General features: G+C 43.3%; 1 protein-coding gene across 1 annotated transcript in view; it reads left to right on the forward strand.

Annotated features, from left to right (window-relative positions):
* frrs1l (ferric-chelate reductase 1-like) overlaps window positions 1-22516 on the forward strand; it is a 44526-nt gene extending 22010 nt beyond the window's left edge. The window contains exons 3-5 of the mRNA XM_078538664.1: window positions 12808-12946; window positions 16830-17076; window positions 17623-22516. Coding sequence (XP_078394790.1) covers window positions 12808-12946; window positions 16830-17076; window positions 17623-17795 — 559 coding nt within the window. The 3' untranslated portion in view covers window positions 17796-22516. The remainder of the gene's footprint in view (window positions 1-12807; window positions 12947-16829; window positions 17077-17622) is intronic.
* The last annotated feature ends 515 nt before the right edge of the window (window positions 22517-23031 follow it).

A 23031-nucleotide genomic window follows, 5' to 3' on the forward strand; every position in this document is an offset into this window, starting at 1 on the left:
GTTTTATTCCTGAATTCAGAGCTGCATCTCAAACATACCAGTTGAAAATATTGGTTATGACATTTGTTCAAGTTTCCCTCTGGGATTTAAATAACTCAGCCTTTACCAACTGCTGTGTCATAACAGATGGTACAGGGGAAATTAATGAAAATGTTGCCAAGACTGGAGAATTTTAACTGGTGGAAAATTGGATAGACTGGGCTATTGAGTTTCTTTGGAACAGAGGAGGCTGAGGGGAAATTTTAACTGAGGTGCATAAAATTGTGAGGGGCCTAGACAGAGGATAGGAAGGACCTATTTCTGTCAGCAGGGAGGACAATAATCAGAATGCATGGATTTAAAGTAATTGGTAGAAGATTTAGAAGAAAGTTTATAAATATTTTTTGTGCAGAGGGCGATGGGGCATCTGGAACTCTCTGCTTGAAAGGGTGATAGAAGCAGAGAACCTCATTTCTTTTAAATAGTATTTGCTCATGCACTTGGAAATGCCATAACCTACAAGCTGGAAAGTGGGATTAGACTGGAAAGCTGTTTTTCAGCCGGCATGGAGACAATGGACTGAATGACCTTATTTTGTGGTGTAAATGTTGTGATGGTCCAGGACTGGGTGAACAGAAATGTCCTTCAATTAAATAGTGGGAAGAATGAAGCCATTGTCTCAGTTCTTGCTCCAAACTTCATTCACTAGACCAAACGCAGACTGGGTGACCGCTTTGCAGAACACCTTCGGTCCGTCCGCAAGCATGACCCAGACCTCCCTGTCGCTTGCCATTTCAACATTCCACCCTGCTCTCATGCCCACATGTCCGTCTTTGGCCTGCTGCATTGTTCCAGTGAAGCTGAACGTAAACTGGAGGAACAGCACCTCATCTTCCGACTAGGCATTTCACAGCCTTCCGGACTGAATATTGAGTTCAACAATTTTAGATCATGAACTGTCTCCTCCATCCCCACCCCCTTTCCGATTTCCCCCCCTTTTTTTCCCCAATAATTTATATAGATTTTTCTTTTCCCACCTACTTCCACTATTTTTAAATGTATTTCCATCCATTGTTTTATCTTTGCCTTTTAGCCTATTTCGATCCCTTTCCCCCACCCCACCCCCACTGGGGCTATCTGTACCTTTATTATCACATTCCTTAGATAATATCACCGGCTTCAACACCTCTTTGTCCTTTTGTCTATGACATCTTTTGGCTATCTCCACTGGCCCGCTACCCAGCTCTACCTGTCCCACCCCCCTTAAACCAGCTTATATTTCACCTCTTTTCTATTTTTCCTTAGTTCTGTTGAAGAGTCATACGGACTCGAAACGTTAACTGTGCTCCTCTCCGCAGATGCTGTCAGACCTGCTGAGTTTTTCCAGGTATTTTTGTTTTTGTTTTCCATTCTCTAGCTATTCATTCCTTCACTCTCCCTGGCAACAGTCTGAGATTAAGCCAATTTATTTGCAACCTTGGTGTCACATTTGATTCTGAATTGAATTTCTGACCTCATATTTGTGCCATTTCTAAGACTGCCTTTTTCCACCTCAGTAACATCGCTCGACTTCACCCCTGCTGCTAAAACCCTCAACCATGCCTTTGTTAGCTCTACACTCAACTATTCCAATGCACTTCTGGCTGGTCTCCCACTCTCTACTCTCTGTTAACTTGAGGTCATCCAAAACTATATTGCCCATGTTATAACATGCAGCAAGTCCTGTTGCCCTATCACTTTGTGCTCATTGACCTACATTGGCTCCTGGTCAAGCAACATCTTGATTTTAAAATTCTCACTGTTTTCAAATCCATCCGTGGACTTACTGAAAATACTGAAATGTTTAATTAAAGATTAAATTAACAAACATTTAAATGGAGAAAATAATTAGAAACAACCAAAACAAATTTTAGAAAAGAAGATTATGATTATAAGTTTTCGTCATTTACCTTATAATAGATCTGAGAATCTGGTGTCAGCAACGTTTACTATTTGATTAAGAAACAACTGCAAGTTCATTCTATAACGCTTCTCACTACCTCAGTATGTCCGAAAGGTCTTTTGCTAATTAAGTAATTTTGATGTATAATCAATACAAGATTAGACATCAAGAACTAGAGGGCATAGATTCAAAATAATTGCCAAAAGGAGTAAATGGGATGTGAGGAAAAATGTTTTCACCCCGAGTGTGGTTGGAGTCTGGAACAAACTTCCTAAAAGGGTGGTAGAGACAGGTTTGATCGAGGTATTCAAAAGGGAATTGGATTGCTACCTGAAAAGAGGGAATGTGCAAGGTTACGGGGATAAGGCAGGGGAGTGGGACTAGGTGGAATGTTCTTTCAGACAGCCAGTGCAGACTCGATGGGCCAATTGGCCGCCTTCTACGCTGTAAAGATACTGTGATACTGTCATATTTAGGAATTACAGCAGCAAAATTGCATACAGCAAGGCCCCAGAAAAGGCCTTGTGATAAGATAAACTGTTTTCGTTAGATTAGTTGAAGGTTCAGTATTGGCCAGAACACCCAAGAAAACTCCCTTATTCTTCAAAATGATGCTGGGGATCTTTAACAGATAAGAGACAGCAGATGGGATTTTGGTGTATCGTCTCATTCAAAAGACGACACTGCACTGGAATGTCAGTTTCAACGTCATCCTCAAGTTTCTGGAGTAACATTGGAACCCACAACCTTTGACTCAAAGGTGAGAGTGCCTCGCACCTAAGTACAAGATTTGGAAGATTTTCTGCTCTCTGTCCTATCTTGTATTGATAAATCAGTCATAATAACAGGCAACTGATTTGTGCCCACATTACTGCATGTAGACAGTCCACTACATGGAACTTTGGGAATCTTGAGCTTGAGATTGACCTCTTCTGACTTCAGTTCAAGCTGCCCATGACTACAAGTGTACGTTATCTTTTACACTTATAACACATCTATGTCTGTCACAGGATGTGAAGGAACCACAGCAGCATGTGCTTTTGTAATAAAATCAATGAGTGTTGGAAAAACTCAAGTCCAGCAGCATCTATGGAAAGAGAAACAGAATTAGGGTTTCAAGTCAGAAGAGTCATTTCTCAAAATGTTAACTCTGTTCCTCTGTCGGGCTCCCAATCAGCGGCCCCGGTGGGGGGCGCGCCTCCATTTTACATGGGCGGGCCAGTTAAGGCTTGTCCAGCATGACATCCGCCAGCAAGTGCTATGTGCTCCCTGTGTGGGCGGGGGGATTCTCTCAGCCAGGAGTGTGCTCTTTCGCGCATGCGCGTGAAAAAGTGCACAGATCTCCCTGAGTTTAAGTGCTGCCTCGGGTTGATCGGCTCTGTTTGAAACTTTTAATAAAGGAGTTAAAACATTTTCCCTGCCATATCCCCTCATGTGACACTGTCACATGAACTCCCCCTACCCCCCCACCTTAAACCAGCTTATATTTCACCCCTCTCCTAATATTACTCAGTTCTGTTGAAGGGTCATGAGGACTCAAAATGTCAACTTTTTTCTTCTCTGCCGATGCTGCCAGACCTGCTGAGTTTTTCTGTTTTTGTTTTGGATTTCCAGCATCCACAGTTTTTTGTTTTTATCTCAGAGTTCTTCTAAGGACTGGATTGTGAAGTACAGTGAATGTGGTGTACGTGTACTTTTTAGAAAGCCTTCGACAAATTACCACACAGGAAACTATTGGAGAAGATTAAGGAGTATGGAATTTTGGAAAGGGTAGCAAATTACACCTAAAATGGATAGAAGGGAAGAAATAGCCAGAGTTAAAGATAGTTTCTCATAGTGGGCTTCCACTGCATTCTGGAACTTCTTTTGTCCACTATGCATCAACAATTTGGATAGATGGCTGGAGGGAGTAGTGTCTACATTTGCGAACAGCACTAATATTAGAGGCATAGTAAATCATTCTGAGGACTAAAGGAAGCTAGCTGCAAAGGAATATTTATAAGGGAAGAGAGTGGCAAAGAATAGCCAATAGAATTACATGTTAATAAATGTGAAATGGTATAATTTAGAAAGGAATACTTACTTTGGGAAGTTTGGAAGATGTGGAAGAGCAATGGTTCACAAGATATTAAAAGCACCTCAAGCAGATAAGGCCATTTAAAAAAAAAAAGTACCAGATTTATGGCGAGGGTTATAGTATAGAAACATTGAGATGTAATAATGAATCCATATAAAATCTTAGTAAAATCACAGTTGAAGTACTGTCCGAGCTACAAGAAAGATGTTGAAGCAATAGAGCGAATACAGAGTAGATTCACTAGGATGGTGCCTCATGTGAGGAAACACAAGATTTGAAAAATGGGGGCTGTTTTCGTTAGAATGAAAGAGATTGAGGTGATTTGGTAGAGATGGTCAAAATTATGAAAGGCTAGGAAAAGAAAAGGCTGTTTCTAGTGGTTGAGGGGTCTAGAAAAGTGGATATCTATATAAGATTAGGACAGATATTGGGAGAAAACCTTTTACACCCAGTTGCGACTGCATAATGCACTACCATGGTTAACAATTAAAGCAGAGACCAAATCATTATTTTAAAAATAAATTAGATTTGGAAGAAAAAGGCTTCAGGAACATGGAGGCACAGGGGATCAAGACTGCTGTTCATATGGAGGATAAACACTGACATGGACTGGTTGAGCTGAATGGCTTGTTTCTCTGCCATTTCTATGCAATTTCTTTGTAAAACACTGGCAGTCAAAATTTGAAGAGTTGAATTGGGTCTTGGGAGAGCATTACATTTTTACCCATGATTTGAGGCTTGTAACCCTTGATGTGGAGGACAAATAAGCTTAAAATATTTATGAAGTGGGGTTTGGAGCTGGGAACCTAATAGGGAAAGAGCAAATTTTTAAAAATATTTTTAGAGTCAGGTCTATGGGCCTAGAAATTTGATTGCACCCAAAAAAAGGCCATCAGGGGTGCATCACATGCATGTTGGTATTCTCCAAAACAGCACACCATCTTCATGATCATTATAATGAAGCAGGCATGGTGCCAGAATTACCCATACTATTCATTGACTGCATGTCTGTTTGGAGCAGAATATTGGGCATCTCTGAAGCCACATAAAGGCAGTCAGCACTCCTTAAAGGGGAGGCACACTGGCTGCAGACAACAGGGAGATAGTTTTGCACACAGAAGTGATTGTACACAGAAGTGGCTGCAGCAAGTAATGAGAAGGCACCAAGATCTTTTGATATTGCCTTGGAGACCCTGGTGCAGGCAGTGGACAGGAGGATGGAAATCTAGTTCCCCCCTCAGAGGCAGAAAGCCCTGCAGGCAACAATTCCACCTGCAGTTGGAAGGTTTTTGCAGAAGAGTTCAGTGCAAGAAGCTTAGCTCCAAGGATATGGCTGCACTGCCAAAAAAAGTTCAGTAACCTTACCAGAGTTGTCAAGGTATTACCTTCAACCTCACTACTCCCAAGGGCTGAGCATCATGGGTGGGGCAGTATCATGTTGACTGGCATTGCCAGAGGAGACATTGCATAGAGTATCCTCAAATCTTATCACCTTTTTCTCTTATTATTTCTGTCTCTCCCTTTCTGATCTGCATGACCGCTATGGAGGCTTTCACGAGCCATTTATCTTTCTGCTGTCCCTTAACATTAAAAGCTAACCCTGTCCATCTCTTACATTTTACTTGGGGAAGTTGTGGATGTAATTCTGCCACTGGAGGGAGAGGAGGCTAGTCTTCCTGATGTTGCAGCAACTTTGATACTAACACCTTGAGGCGAGGTTAGAGGAGGCTAGGGCAGAGGGAATAAAATCCCAAAGATGCCAGCTCACTGCAGAGCGAGATCACATACTAGCTCTGCTGCAAAGAACTTGCATGTTGACTTTGACGTCCCAGGCTACAGAAGAAAAAACTCAAAATTATAATAAGACATCAGAAAACCTGTTGCAACGAAATGTTTTCAGTGTGAAATAACCCATCAAACACGCACAATTGGAGGATACTTGCATTTTAGAGTGGGGAAGAGGGCATGGATGGCTAGTTTTGTGGCTGGAGGGTTCATGTGGTTGGAATATTAGATGGATGGCCATAAAAGATTGAAAAGACTGGAGTGTAATGCAAATACATGCATAACTACCTTACTCCCAAAATTCCATGATCTTTTAAGCTCCATAATTGATTTGCACCCAGAGTACATGTGTCTGTGGTTACAAAAGTGGAGGAAACTCCAGGAGCAGGATCTTCCGGTCGGCAAACGGGATCGGGGTCCACTCGCCAACACACAAAATGACGCAGGATGATGTCGGGTGGAACTCCTGAGATCACCCCACGTCATTTCCATTTTCAAGTCAGCAGGGGGCGCAGCCGAGTCAGCTGCGCACCCGCCGACCTGTCAACGGCCTATTGATGCCATTGAAATACTAATTAAGGTCGTTAATGGACCTGCCCATCCAACCTTAAGGTTGGCGGGCAGGCCGGGAGCCCTGGCGAGCTTTGGAAAAAGCATGAAACCTCATCCATGGGTGGGATGAGGTTTCATGAGGGTATTTAAATTTTTAAGGAAGGTTTCAATAAAACTTATGGACATGTCCCAACTCATGTGACAGAGTCACATAAGGGGACATGGCAGGGAAAATTTTTAAACATGTTTATTAAAAGTTTTAAATTGGAGCTGATCTCCCTGAGGCAGCACTTAGCCTCATGGAGATCTGCACGCTCATTCGCACGTACGCACGAAAGATTGTACTCCCGGCTGAGGGAATTCTCCCCCACCCACCCGTACAGGGAGTGCGTAGCGCTTCCTGGCCGATGTCATGCTGGGCGGGCCTTAATTGGCCCGCCCACGTAAAACCGGGGATGCCGATCGGAGGCGCGCCCACTCCTGCACTCTTCTCTCTCCAAGCCCCCCAACCAAATGGGGTGAAAACTTTTTCCCCAGGTCCAAATTTTGTTCGCCATTTATGCTGGTAGTCTGTTCTACATACTTGCCCTCAGTTTAATAAAAATAAACTTTCCCCTTTATTCCCTCTTTGCTTTTTTGACATGAATTTGTACCTGTTTAAATTCTGTATATAGCAGAAAAGCTTACTTTGATTCGATTTATACAATCCTTCCATAATTTCAATCATTTCTATCATATCCATTTTCAGTCTTCTATATTCAGAACAGAAAAGACAGAAGGTTCACAAGAAAGAGATATTGTATGCAATGAGTCTTCATAATTGATAGTGTTTTAGAGGATCTGTGTAACAGTTACGAAAATGTTACCTTTTGTGGAGTAACAATACTTAATCTTCCACACGATGCACCCAGTTAGCTTGTAAGATATTGGATTATATAATAAAATGTTACCTTGCTTCTGTGGTTTTCTATAGTTACATTTTACAATGTCGTATTGTTAAAGATTTCCAAATTAATCTTTGCGATAACGAGGAAAAGTAACTCGTACTCTGAAAACTCTATTGACCCAGATCTTCCGTGGAGCGGCGATCATTGTTGGATTGCAGCTCCGCTCAAACTTTTCCATGTCTCAAAACTGTTCTGCATTTTTTGTCATGTCTTCCGAACCCAGCTGTCCAGAAATGCGGAGCACAGCAGCCATCAAAAAATGGTATCGCAGCATTGTAGTGTTGGGGGAAAGACTTTTTACAGCACTGGCTGCCATTGGAAGCTCAATGGAAGTGAATAGATAGATGTTAGTGAATGGGTGCGTGGATGAAGGAGTGAATGGGCAGGATGAGTGAGGTAAGTGGGTTGGTGGGGTGAGATGGCAGGTGGGTAGGGTGGCACATGGGTCGGGGTTAATCTGGTCTGGTTGGGTGGGTTAGTCAGGTCAGGGGATAGCCGACTCAGGTCAGTGGGTGTCAGTGAGAGTGATTGGGGAGTCAGTTCTGTAGCTACCCAGGGGCAGAATTTTCCCATTGGCTTGCAGGGGCGGGCGTAAAATGACGTGCGGTGATGTCGGGTGAGCATCCTGACATCACCGTGTGCCATCACGATATTTTGGTGAGCGGGTGCGTGATGATATCCAATGCGCGCCCGCCAATAATTAACGGGCCACTTAAGGCCCTTGAGGCACCAACTAACAGCGATTTTTCAGGGCCCGTGTGATCTTCAGGTCGTCGCACAGGTGCAACAGGCAGGCAGGTAGGACACATTTGTATAAACCTCATCCACGGTCGGGACAAGAGGGGTCAGTGGGCAAATGTGCTCAGTCAGATATTTAATTTGTAAAGTTACTGATATTTGCCTGTGTGAGCAGAAATACTTCAAGACTCATATCAGCTGCTTGGGACTCAGAACCTTCAGGTTAGCACTCTACAGTTAAGATCTTTTTTGGGGCCTGCAGGTTTCAGGAAGCCTTCCCTTAGCCTGGGAATGGGAATTGTGCTCTCCACTGGAGGCACCTCTGAGGAGGAAGGGAGGGCCAGAAGTGGGAGGAGGTCAGGAGTGCACATTCAGCCTCCTGGGGAGCCACCTTTTGGGAGGAGAGGCGCAGGTACAAGGGGCGCAGGGCCAACAGGAAGTCCAAGGCAGAAGAGGCCACAGAAGACGCCACTATCCTGCTACCAGGCGGCGAAGCAGCTACCTCAATATTGTCTGAGGTGCAGTGCCGAAGGAGGCTCCATCTATCAATGGGGACAGTCAACTATATCTGTCAGATGATAGGTCCTGAGATTTCCACTAACTGTGTGTGGACACCCCATGCTAGTGGCTCTAAAGGTCACAGCTGCCCATAACCTCTATGCCTCTGGCTCTTTCTAGGGCTCAGTGGGTGATTTTTGTGGTGTCTCCCAAATCAGCTGTCCACTGTTGTGTCTAGCAGGTTATAGATGCTCTGTTCAGCTGTGCATTGACGTTCATCCACCACCGCTGGGACCAGGCCAGCCAGACACAGCGAGCCAGGGGCTTCGCAGCGATTGCTGGCTTCCCCCGCGTCCAGGGTGCAATAGACTGTACACATGTGGCCATCAAGTTGCCAGCAGGTGAGCCCGATGCCTTCGTCAACAGGAAGGGCTTCCACTCCATGAACGTGCAGATAGTATGTGATCACAGGATGCAGATTCTGCAAGTCTGTGCAAGGTACCCAGGCAGCTCCCATGACGCCTACATCCTCAGACACTCCCAGGTGCCAGGGCTCTTCAGTGCTCCAGCCTGGCTGGATGGATGGCTGCTGGATGACAAGGGCTATCCCCTCAGAAGGTGGATCATGACGCCTCTCCGCCATCCAAGAACAGAAGCTGAGCAGCGGTACAATAGGAGCCACGTCTCCACAAGGGCTGCGGTGGAGAGAGCTATTGGTCTTCTCAAGATGCGCTTCCGATGCCTGGACCACTCAGGAGGTGCACTCCAGTACCCCCCAGATCGTGTGTCGCTGATAGTGGTTGCAAGCTGCGCTCTCCACAAACTTGCACTGGAAAGTGGGGGCACAGTGGACGATGAAGACGTAGACGCATTGGTTGTGGATGCTCACGATGAGTCCAGCAGTGAGTCCGAGGATGAGCATGCACAGGGAAATGCTGAGGGGGTAGACGCTGACCCGGGCATACTCCAGGGAGGCAGAGACCTGGGAGGCTTTAATCCAATGAACCTTCAGCTAGAACACCACAGATGGACCTCCAACAAAAGCCTTTGCTGCAGGCTCCATACTCGATACCTGAGTGCTAAATCTGCCTGGATAGGAACATTAACTAAGGGCCTTGTCAATAAAACTCAATGTGACACAAATCACTCACAACATCCTAGGTTACCATCCACCTGCAGAGGAAAAGAGGCACTGTCAGCCATGGTCACATGTCTAAATTTAATGAGATAACAAAATGAACTTAAGGAAACAAAATGACAAAGGTGTTATTAATCATGACCTCATTGTGGGGCAACACAAAAGCACCAGTGAGAAACCCGTGGTGTGCCTAAGGTGCCTTAAATTTATGCTTTTAGATGCTATGTCTAGCTGCTGTCCCCTCGCTGGCACTGGCATCTGAGACAGCCTGCTTACTGTGATATCCTGTTGGCCTCGATGACCTTGGCGGCCGTCCTCTGGCCCATTGAGCCTGTACTAGCCCCACCTGGGAGGGAGTGGCCAATTCCACAGCTGGCATCTCCCCAGTCATCGCAGCTTCATTGGATGCAACGGACACTGGCAGAGAGATGGTGAAGCTGCTGCCCTCATCTGGAGCGCCCTGAGAGGAGTGCACAGAGACGACAGGCAGCTGCTGCGCCGACGTGAGGTCGCTTTGGACCTCCCTTCTCACCGTGGATGGATGGGCACCGAGCTGGGAAACTTGGTGCCCAGACCATCTCCCACACTGGCACTGACCAGCTGAAGTCAATGCCGATGTGAGGGCTTGCTGGTTCGAGCGCATCCCCAGGAAGCCCTGATTGGTCTCCTGGAGAAGTCTCTCCCCGAGAGTTGCCACTCTCTCCGTGGAGGACGCATGGCGCTCGGCCTTGAGGCTCATTGCATTGACGATGGTCCGTGTGCTCACCTCCACCAAGGAGACCAAGCCAAGCATAGCCTCATGTATCTCCGCCAGATCCTCCCGCACACCCTGTTGGACTTCCAGCATTTGCTGCCTTCATGGACGACTCCAGAGGCACATCATCAGCCACCGACTGAGCGTGTGCCTGGTCCCCTGCAGTCCTCCGACTGCTAGCGCCATGGGCACACTCTGTATCCGCCAGCTCCTCCAGCGACTGTGAAGTGCCCTCACCATTGTGCCCCGGGACACTAGCCGATGTTCTAATTCCCACCGAGGTGCTAGTATCTGCGCTGGTGCCTGCCTGGCAGAGATGGTGTAACGCTGGTGGGTCAGAGACTTCAGGGCCCTCAGGTATGAGAGGGGGCCCCTGTGCTGCTTCCTCTAGGCCCTGATCCGCTGATGCTGAAAGGAAGAACAAGGACATTTGATTAGTTAACGTGGGGACAATGTCATTGTGCTTCCCTGTCCCCTGGATCATTATGTGCTCATCCTTCCATAAGCAATGGTCAAGCCATGTTGCAAACTTCAATCACTGAACATTCAACAGTGCCGTGGCTGCTGGGACACTAATGGTGACCTCAGTGCTGGGTTAACATACTTGTTCGTGGCACCCCAGCCTCACCGACACCGGTGGACCTGGGCGCATGGTGCCTCTCCAGATCGAAGGCCTCCTGCGCGAACCTGGTAATGATGGCTAACTGGGCCAGCCCTCCGCAAGTTCTCAACCCCTTGGCGGCATTATGTGCATTCTTCTCCTGCGAAGGAGAAAACATCATTGATTAGTGCAACTTGTACCTGGAATCTCTTCGCTGCCGCCCCACCCAAACCAGAGTGGGACACTGCAGGGCTCCAGTGCCTCCTCACCCCGCAGCTGCCACACATTCGCACACAGATGCTAGGCCTGTTGCACCCCCCCCACCCCATTGGCCAAATGCAGCCTACAACACGTTTGGCACCACACAGTCCAACCTTGCAAAGCAAAGAGGCGCAAGCACGTGGAACGCAAAGGGCAGCAGATGGATCGGTGCCCTGCCAAATGGAAGCTCCTCTCCCAGCACGTCAGCAGCCTGACTTTGACATGTTTTACAGTTCCAGCACTGCGCCTAGGTGCAGATCCTCCAGGTTGCCCCCAAAACAGTAATGTGGATGTCACTGTACCACATGCTGTGGGTGCAGAACCCATCTCATCACTGCCCTCTCAGGGTGACCTCGGCATGGGCAATATCTGCTGGTCCACCCAGCGAAGGACACATGCCGTCAATGAATCAAGGGGGGAGGCGGCCAGGGGGGATAGCCTACCTGCTGGGTTAAGTGACCAATGCCAACATGATTCTCACCCTTCCAGAGTGCAAAAGGTCGTTGAAACGCTTGCAGCACTGGATCCAGGTGCATCGCACCATGTCGTGGGAGCTCACCACCTCCACCACCTCCTCCCAGGCACGTTTGGTCACGTGGTGGGTCCTCCTCCTCTCGTCCTGGGGTACGAGGACCTCCCGCCGTGCTGCCACCTCCTTGAGGAGGGCAGCAAGACAATTGTCTGAGAAATGAGGGGCACAGTGCCCCCCTGCCCTATCCTCCTGCCTGGCTTACTCACCAACAGCGCTCTGGGAAGCCCTTCTGCTAGCCATGTTTGACAGCTTTGCAAGGCTGCAGAAGCGTTTTTTAAACAGGCTGCCGGGTCGCCATTGGACCCAGCGGTCATAGCAGTCCTGCCACTGCCCGCCCACTCCTGCTGTCCTCAGGAGCCGCGTTTCACCCTGGGCGGGCCTTAACTGGACTGCCTGTGTAAATTGGCGGTGCGGACCTGATCGTGGTCTGCGCCCGCTCCCACACGGCCTGCCCGACAGGCAGAAAATTCTGCCCCCCGAAGTTAGGTTTTAATCTGTCTAACATTTCCTGGGTAGCTATCCAGGTAAGTACTGTAGAATTCTCTGACTCTAACTCAGAATCAGAGACATTTGCAGAGGGTCCCATGGAGTAGGGGAATTCTTTCTTGGCAATTCTCACGGAATTGTCAGCGTGTCAGAACTCCTGCAGGGTCTTGACGTGCATCTTGGGTCATGCACCTCTGACAATCCAAAGACCAGAATATCTGGGCCATTAATAAACTTTTTTTGATCCAACATTGCACAGTAAAGTGCTAGTATGTAGGTGCCCAACCTACATGCCAAATAGGATATTAGCAAGCAATTATGCATAATGCTGATTTACAACTTGGAAGTGTGGTGCCCTTAGAAGATATAGATTTAGCAAGTGCTCCAATTTACAACTACTTATCTCTGTATAAACTTCCAATGCTGGTTTGTTCATGTGCCTGATAGGACAAGGTTATGTATTGTTGCAGCGACATTCTTACCTTTTTAATCCTCTGTCCCTACTTCTCTATTGTAGGTATGGGAAACCTGGCTGTGATGCAGACACGTGCGATTACTTCCTCAGTTACCGCAGGATAGGTGCTGATGTGGAATTTGAACTGAGTGCTGACACTGATGGTTGGGTTGCAGTTGGATTCTCATCTGACAAACTAATGGTAAACCACTCACCCCACAAAGAGCAATTCAATTATTTCTATACTGCATTCATTTAATAGAAATATGAATGCAGAAACAAAAGAAGTACATGAATATAATTATGCAGTTTCTCATTTATTATTAGGAGGTAACTTTAATTTTACATTTTAACTTCAGCCGAAAAGCAAAAGCATTTGGATGAATTTTATCAACTTAGTTTTGACATTTATGAGTTAACGTGACTTGATTTATGTATAATTTTATCTCTCCAAAAGGTAAACCCATTGACTGAACATCCCTCAAATTCTGCTAAATCACAGCTGAACCTAGATAATGTATACTTAAGTCCTAGGCTGAAATTGTGATATTTACAATACCAGATCACCCCACCACCTCCCTCCCCAACCCGTAATTTTCCCATTCTATCTGAGAGCATTAATAGTGTTGACTTTTCTTGAAGTACCGTTCCATGGATCCAAGCATTTCTCCATATTGCGGAATGGCCATTTGGGCATAATGTGTGAGCCCAGATACTGAGTGTTGGTGGGATATTTGACTGTGGGGGCATCATGTTTAAGTGGTCATACCCTGTCTTCACCTGACATACAGCTGTGATCTCTGGTGACATTAGGGGATAGATTAACCACCACAGTGTACACTAGCCTTCTAGATCCTGGGTGGAGGGAAGTGGCGACTTGCAGGCTGCTATATCTCAGAGCTTTCAGGATCTTCTTATTGGCATTACATCAGCCATTTCTTCTGCATACACAATATATCAGATCTAAGCTCTGCAGTTCTGTTACATTCAGTAGTGAATCATGGTGGACAATTAAACAACTAACAGGTGAAGGAGTCTCCACAAATATCCCCATCCTCAACGATGGAGGAGCTCAGCACATCAGTGCAAAAGAAAAGGCTGAAGTATTTGCACCATCTTCAGCCAGAAGTGCCGAGTGGCTGATCCATCTCGGCCTCCCCCTGAGGTGCCCAGCATCACAGCTGCTAGTCTTCAGCCAATTCGATTCAATCCACATGTTATCAAGAAACAGCTGAAGGCACTGGATACTGCAAGGGCTATGGGCCCTGACAACATTGTGGCCATAGTGCTGAAAACTTATGCTCTAGAGCTAGCCATGCCTCTCGCCAACCTGTTCCAGTACAGCTACAACACTGGCACCTACCTAGCAATGTGGGAAATTGCCCAGATATGTCCTGTCCACAAAAAGCAGGACAAATCCAACCCAGCCAATTACTGCCTCATCGGTCTACTCTTGATCATTAGCAAAGTGATGGAAGGTGTCGTCAACAGCGCTATCAAGCGGCAATAACCTGCTCACTGACGTACAATTTGGGTTCTGCCAAGGCCACTCAGCTCCTTACCTCAGTACGGTCTTGGTTCAAACATGGACAAAAGAGTTGAACTCGAAGTAAAGTCAGAGTGACTGCCCTTGACATCAAGGAAGCATTCCACTGGCATCAAGGAGCACTAGCAAAGCTGGACTCAGTGGAAGTCGGATGAAAACTCTCCACTGATTGGTGTCATACTGAGCACAAAGGAAGACAGTTGTGGTTGTTGGAGGTCAATCATCTCCGTCTCAGAACATCACTGCAGGAGTTTCTCAGGGTAATGTGCTATGCCCAATCAACTTCAGCTGCTTCATCAATGACCTTTCCTCCATCTTAAGGCCAGAAGCGGGGATGTTCTCTGATGATTGTGCAATGTTCACCATTCACAATTCCTCAGATGTAGCAAGACATGGACAACATTCAGGCTTAGGCTAATAAGTGGCAAGTAAAATTCACACCACACAAGTGCCAGCAATGACTATCTACAACAAGAGAGAATCTAACCATCTTCTCTGACATAGTGGAGGGATTCAGCAATGGCAATGTCACTATCAATATCCTGGCAGTTACCATTGACCAGAAACTGAACTGGACCAGCCATATAAATACTGTGGCTATAAGATTAGGTCAGCGGCTCAGAGTTGTTTAGTGAGTAACTTATCACCTGACTTCCCAAAGACTGTCCTCCAACTACAAGGCAGAAGTCAGGAGTGTGATGGAATACTCCACTTGCCTGGATGAGTGCAGCTCCAACAACACTCAAGAAGCTTGACATCATCCAGGACAAAGCTGCCCGCATGATTGCCCATCCATCACCTTAACCAATCACCCTTTCCACCACAGATATACTATGGAAGCTGTGTGTATTATCTACAAGATGCACCGCAGCAACTCACCAAGGTTCCTTCGACAGCACCTTCCAAACCCGTGACCTCTACCATCAAGTTGTGGTACATTTCCATCTGCAATATTGCATCCACTTAGACCAAGACATAGCTAATTCTTAAATCCATGTTGCACGGATAGATCCACTGCTGACTTTATAGCGCTAGCACCCTTACGTTTTTCCCTCAATAAATTAAGTGTTGGCAATACAAAGTGCTGTTCTGAATTATTTCAAAGGGCATTTGCTTGCTACACTCGATGATGTTTTTATCTTCTGATTGTAAAGGAAATATCATTGTTTTCTCTAATATTACTATGGGATACTGAAGCAGACTTATGGGGACTGTATGTGCATGCACGTGTGTGTATATTAAACTGCAGACAGTCAGGCTGCAAGGTGTGAATCATCAAAAGGGATTAGGTGTAAAACAGGCATTTGAAATGGAGATGGGTAAGCTAGGATGAAGTCTCAGCAGATATAGTGTGAATGGAACTTGTACTGTTGAATAAGTTGATAGGTTGTTTGATTTTCAAAGGGACAACATAAGATAAATAAGGCAAAGTTATTCAGTTTACTTTTCCTGAAAGTGCTGGCCGTAATGACAACATGAAAGATTTTTATATTCTGGGACAAGTAACTTCCAAAGCAATGGTGAAACAATGGGATTTACAGATTAAAAGGAGAAAATATATTTAAAGAAAGATGGAAAGCTGTATGAGGGGTGGCCATGTGAGACCTTGAAAGTGCACTGTGTGAAACAGACGTGTGGGGAAAGCCTCTAGCCACCCTGGAGAAGTTTGCTGTTCCAGTAACCAAGATTTTGTTAAAAGCCTTTGGAGTTCCATTGTCGAGTGATAGGGAGAAAGAAGCTGTGAAATACCTCCCTTACAGCACCAGTGGGTGTTTGTGGTGATATTGCTGTATGTTTTGTAGATTAAGAATCTATTTAGGTTGTTGCCTGAAAGGGGTGTGTAGTTGGGTGTCTAGTTAAGTAGAAATCTTGTGAGAACTGTTCTAAAACTACATGTAACTGTAGCCTTGTGTGTTTCAGTTTTCTTTTGCTAATGTTTTAAGTTAATCTTTAAAACCTCTAAATGTGGTAGTGGATTCGTTACTTCTGACTTCAGTGTACAAACCTCCTCATAATAAATACAAATTGCAAAATCATTGTGATAGCGTGGCCAAGTTTCCCTTTGGGATTTGGTCAGCCTGGCAAATACCACCTGGCATATCATAACATGATCTTTTGCTTTACTTTTGTAAACACAAAAAAGTTCCCTGTGAATTTTTTGCCCTCCTAAGAGTGATAATTGTGCTGGGATTCCAGTACTCACCTAAGTGACCATTCTTAAGTGAGCCTAAACATTGAATGTCCACAGGCTCTTCTTCATATAGGGCATCACTGCCAAACTTGGTCCTGCCTTCATCTGACATCCCCCATAAGCATTCCCAGCAACAGGCAGGGAATATTTGGAGTGGAAACCCATAGGAACATATGTTCCCACTCACAAGTACTACTCTGACTACTGAATGTGTTATTTTCTCTAAGCTTGTGAACTTTAACACCATTTATAATGAAATTATGCTCTTTTGTACCCTGACAATAGGTTTGAATGAGGCGAAGTTACATGCATAGGTTGTTAATGGATGCATCTTTTATTTGCTTGTAGGGAGGTGATGACGTAATGGCCTGTGTGCATGATGACAATGGCAGAGTTCGAATCCAACACTTTTACAATGTTGGACAGTGGGCCAAAGAGATAAAAAGAAATCCAGCCAGGGATGAAGAAGGTATTTTTGAGAACAACCGAGTGACTTGTCGATTTAAACGACCGGTATATGTCCCTAGAGATGAAACCATTATTGATCTTCACTTGAGCTGGTATTACTTATTTGCATGGGGTCCTGCTATACAAGGTAGGTCAGTTTTTCATCTGTTGTAGCAGTGATTGGATAAGCCACAATTGCATAATATTTATCAACATTTTGATTTTTTTTTACCTGACATAGCTAATTGATTAGAGTGACAGATGAATTGTAATAGAGTATTACAGTCGTTCAAATCTTTTAAGCTATTTATAAATTACAGCTGCTAAAATTTAACTAATCTATAGATGTAACCAGAGGGAGGTCTTGTGGTGCAGTGGTCCTTATCTCTGGATTGAGCTATCTTAACTCCACTTTCCTGCCCTATCCCTTGAAAGGATAGGAGTTTTATTGCGAACACCAGAAAACCTTAGCAATGGTAATACAAAATGATATATTCATGTGCCAAATCTATAGTTTCAGTTGTGACCAGTCAATGAGTTTTGATGTAAAATCACACCCGAAATTTTCCAAAAGAAGTAATTTGATAATATCCTTAAAGGTATATAAATGCATTTAAAATATTGACATGCAATTTTACCTGATTAATATTTTTGCTGTTTTTACTACTTTTTATGCTTTGTGTTGACCTGAAAGGTTCAATCACTCGACATGATATTGACTCTCCTCCAGTATCTGAAGATGTTGTCAGCATCTACAAGTATGAAGATGTGTTCATGCCTTCTGCAGCTTATCAAACCTTCTCCTCCCCCTTCTGTCTGCTTTTAATTGTTGCTCTGACTTTCTATATACTAATGGGGACGCCATAACTGAGTCAATGCGGGAAGACATTGACTTAAAACATATTTGACTATGGAGAATTTCAGCAGGAGTGAAATTAATACATATGTTTGGAATAGATTTTCCAATGGAGCCCCAACTGAATGCCGTGTATACAATTTGACAATATTCACTTGGGTAATGATCAGTAAATGGTCAAATGATCAATACCCACGAAAAGCAAGAATTTGAGCTCCAAGCCTCAGTAAAGTAAGTCTGTGGGACAATAGGGGATTGGCAGAAATGCATAGTATGTCTTCCTGTTCCAGGATCGCCACACACTATTGTTTTTCAAACATTAAATCAGCATGCGTTGCGTGTGCCAAGAAGCCTGTACCAAAAGGACTAATAACATTAATCTGAACATAGGCTCCTAGTTAACATGCTGCTTCAGATTGGTTGTTGGCATTTGTATTTTGTAGGTTTTTTTTGTTTTATAGGGTTTGATGAAAACTCATTGTACCAGATGATGCCATTTTTAGAACTGAGTTTTGCCAAATCAAAAGTGGGAAGAGTGTTTGAACAAAAACAAGCTTTTTTAAATTCTATGTAAATAACTAATCTAGAAGCTGTTTATATCTTCTTTATTTGCAGAGGATTCAAATTGTAGTGAAGTATAAATTTATGTCAAAGCTTTTACTTTGTATAAAGGGTAAAATAGCTAATAGCTTACTTATGTAGTATAATTCGAGAGCCAATAAAACAGTTGTATCATATTAATATTAACGATCAGATAGTCATTAACGACTTAGATTTCTCAATTCAATCTTTCCTTAAAGGCTTCAGGTTCACTAAAAGAACATGTGACTGCACCTCGTTAGTACTGTCCAACAGCATTTGTGAAAGCTAGAAAGATTATACTACAAAAGAGAGGGAGACAAAAAGTGGTGACAGCATTATTGATATTTGGTAATCTTCACTATAGCCTATACTTATTGTAAATGAAGGCCTTATTATTTTTGTGATAGAAATAATACACTATTCCAAAGGATATCTCATCCATACCAATCTCCCAAACACACAATTGCCGGCTATAAGCAAATGTGGCATTTAGCAGGAGTATTCTGAAGAGCTATATTGGGAGACATCTTGAGAAGGGATGGTGGTTGAATTGAATCCCTGACAGATGGCGGAATAGGTGAATGATAAATCATAAGGGGAGTGATTTCAGAGAAGTGAGACAGACGGATCCAATACAGCGTGAACAGGTGAGTGGTCTCAAAGTCAGATGTGAGAAAGGGGAAGAACTGGAAAATAAAGATGAGAGAATAATACAGTCTGGATTTATTAGAGTTATCTCTCCATTTCTATAGTGCTACATTTTTGTAAAGGTTATGTCTATAATGAATTTTAAACTTTGCTGCACACGAATGGAAAATTAAGAAAGAAAAAAGTTCATTTCGCCCACTTGGCTGTGTTACTTAGCCACACCTATGGAACACCCTTCGAACATTGTTATCTCCTCAATACCTTACCATCAAAGCTATCCTCGCAATTAATTAGGAATCTGTCCATTTCAACTTCTTTTTGAATGTCAGCTGGGCTATTATTAATTGTGCAAGATGTTTAAAGAAGGGTGAAGGTTTAAATGATTCAAATATCAGCCTCAGCCATGCCGCTGTGGTAATATAAGTAATTACTTACTTAAGAAATTACTAATTACTCTATGGTGAAAGGCTATAATCTCATAATCCTTTCGTTTTCTAATGAAAATCGAGCTCATTTTTTAATGAATTGATGTAGATTTAAAATAATTAAGAGAAATTCCATTACCTGTTAATGGTCTTCCAGCTCAGCTATCATTGGTTTATTTTCCTGTTCCCATGAATGCTGGATGCCAAATATGATGTGCCAGCACTTAATCAGATGCTCCCAATTTCCCCCGCTAGTCATTCTTTTATTTCATCTATAACTCGACAGTTTATTGTTGATGAATGGACTGCATGTCTGCCAGCCATTTTGATAATTGAACATTGATTGTATCCAATTTTCAGTAATAATGTTTATTATTTCTTGATTGAATCTGTTTTATTGTCTGAACAAAACTAAGTTCAAATGGGAGAGGTTGTTCAATTCATCTAACTCAGAAACCTGTAGTCCTTGTCATTACATCTTACACATTCATTCATCCCTTTTATATTATGTTTTCTGTTCATTGTATATGTCATTTAACAGTAAATACATCAATTAATTTCACCATTTACTCTATTGCTACAATGATGTCGCCAGGGTTCTGACTTAACACGGCTGGCTCATATGTAGCTTCCTCGTCTAATGGGAGCAGATATAATAAAGCTAATATTTGGCCAAGAGTCTTGACTGACCAAATTAGTTTGCTCCAAGAAAACCTTCAAGGTCACTAAACCATGTCCGTGGAAGCAAAGGTTACAACACTTCTGAACTTTTATGCAGCTGGTGCCTTCCAGGCATCCATGGAGATGTATCAAGAGTCATTTGCTGTGCTGTCAACTGTTGCTTTTATGAAGTTCACTATGCACCCAGGTGTATAATATTTAACAGACAGCAACAATTTTGTCATATTGGGCTGTTCCCCAATTAACTGCCTACATTTATCAATTCTTTTATTTTAATATAATCCAACTTGTCTACACTTTAAGGTGAAGGAGCAATTTAAGGCTGGGTTTTTGCGGGCATGACATGTGTAGTGCAAGGTCTCCCTGTACTAAGCAGTGAAAATATAATAATGCATATGTGAGAACAAAGGTTCTGAGGGCAGAGTTCTTTGAAGCAGCGCTGCTAAAACTTAATTTGCTCAGCTGTACAGAGGAGAAGATCATTATATTCCACACTGAAGGTTTGCAAAATTATCATCTTGTCGCATGTTGTACTGGATTATTGGAATCTACACACAGTTCATTGTGATGATGTAGTTAAGCAGTGAAAAACTCAGAATGACAAAGAGGGTACAGAGGCAACAATATGATACCATCTCCTGCAGCCAGAGCAAAGCTGAAGAAGGTTCTATGCTGGCTATTCTCCTAACGTTAGTACTAAGACAGAATTATTTCAGGGTAGAATGCTGGCTATTCTCCTAATATTAGTACTAGGACAGAATTATTTCAGGATAGACATATATCATGCCAAAATGATGATTTTCAGACTTTAAGTCATGAGTGGATGTTAATTTGGAAAAAAAACAACAATTTTGAATACAATTAATTGTCAGACCGATAGTGAAAATGATCTTTTATTTACAGTTTGTGCTTATGTTGTCAAATTGCATGTGCTTCTCTGATTTAAGTGATTCACCAGTTCAGTGTTACCTTGTGTGTGCCACCTGTGATTTCTTTCTTCTACATAGTGATTGTAGATGAAGTGCATAGACAACAATCAGTCTCCAATTACTGGCGACAGGCCAAATCAAGGCTGCTCATAGTTTCTAAATAAGACACATTGCAGAATTATCTGATCAGGCAATTTTTCAGAATGGAAGCATGTAGGACTGGCAATTCCCAACGGGCTGGAGAGTTGAGATGTGGTTATCAACCATCTCACTTCTGAGCAACTTGAAATACCCTGAAGTATGGCAGCACCACTACCCCCAATAAGCCAGTATCCAGACTCCCCTCATCCCACTTTGCCTCCAGCACCTGGTAGTATCTCTCACACTTCTTCTCACCAACCACAAAGAAATGACCAAGACTGCTGTCTCTAGCATATATGCTTTCTTAAATTCCAATGCTGCCATATTTGATTAAAACTCATCTGAGTTTGAAGGCCGCCCTGTTTCCCTGTCTAAAGTTGCAGAGACAAATAGAGAGGGGAAAGGAAAGGAGCAGCTAAAACATAAGTGAAAGAGAGGCAAATTAAAGCAGGTGGAAATGGTATAAAACTTTAAGAAGCGTAAAATAGATGGGAGGTTCGACATGGTGATGATTCTGCCACACTTGACCCACTTGCTTCTTGTGACACATTGATCTGACCTACTGTGTCAAAAAGTTGGGCACAACTGCTCAACATCTTGGAAGGATTAGTTCTGTGTTGGACACGCTGTCTTTTCACCCTGATGTACCTTCATCAGTGCCAGAAGATCCTTTTTGTGCAGGTTGCAGGTGTTTCTGTACTCTGAGATGTCCTAGAAACTAATTTTTCAGGCACTGCACTGGCAGGATAGCCAATGTCACTCAGCTGCTTTTGTCCTGCACTCCCATTATATATCACCATTGCATTGTGATTAAAGAAAGTTGACTGTGTCCACCTTTCTATTGGCACAGTTAGGAATTGCTGAAGTGTGTGTATTTTCACAATTAAAATTAAGAAGGAAATTGTGGTCAGTAAATTCATTAATGCAGCTTTGCTCAAAACTGCTACATCTCTCTGTATTGAACTATATGTGACAGAGTATGCTGGTCTGTACATTCCTTGCAGTGAGTGTAATAACTGAAGCTTTAGGGTTATGGCAATGAATGTTATTTTAATATATTTTAAAACAAAAAAGTATAGTTCTGATAATCTAGAGAGGAGACCAGCAATTCTTTTGTCATATTTCTATGTAAAATTATGCTGTTACTGCATGTAACTGACAGCTGATTCATGTGAAATTGTTTACCTAACCCTAAGTGGTAGGCTTCAGTATTGCATAGCTATTTATAATAAACGTGGTAGGCACTGTTAATGTACACAGCTGGAGAATTTTAAATCATATTATGGATAATGCTTGATACTGGCTAATAAAAGAAAATAAACTTGAGCTGTGTGTTTGATTTGCTTATGAAAAATCCATAAAATGCAAGCCATAATTTAAAGATTCAAGCTTTAGGTGAGCTTAGGAAATATGATCAACAGAGGCCACTTCAGAACCCTACAATATATTTCTGTTTTCAATTTTTAATGAGAATATTACAATGATTTTTTTTTTCTAATGTGCTTATTCAGACCTACAAAAATTGAATGTATATTTTTGGAGATAAGTATTTGCACAAAGTTATGCAGGACATTTTTTCTCCAGTTTTAACAAAAACTTGGAATTGGGGATATCCCAAATTTCTTGTATCTAAAACTTATTGTAATTTTCAGGCACTGTAATAAGTGCAAGTAAGAAAATCAGGGTACTCATTATTTGAACCATTTAATAATTAAACATATGTTGATATTGTAAAGTATAATTCTCAAGAAACTAAAAAGGCATTTACCTATAGCACTTCAGTTTTTTTTTGCTGTTCTGTCAGTGTAAGCTGCGGTTCAGTTGGTAGCACTCTTATCTGA

The sequence above is a fragment of the Cetorhinus maximus genome, chromosome 3 (assembly GCF_964194155.1).
Source record: "Cetorhinus maximus chromosome 3, sCetMax3.hap1.1, whole genome shotgun sequence".
Classification (NCBI taxonomy): Eukaryota; Metazoa; Chordata; class Chondrichthyes; order Lamniformes; family Cetorhinidae; genus Cetorhinus; species Cetorhinus maximus.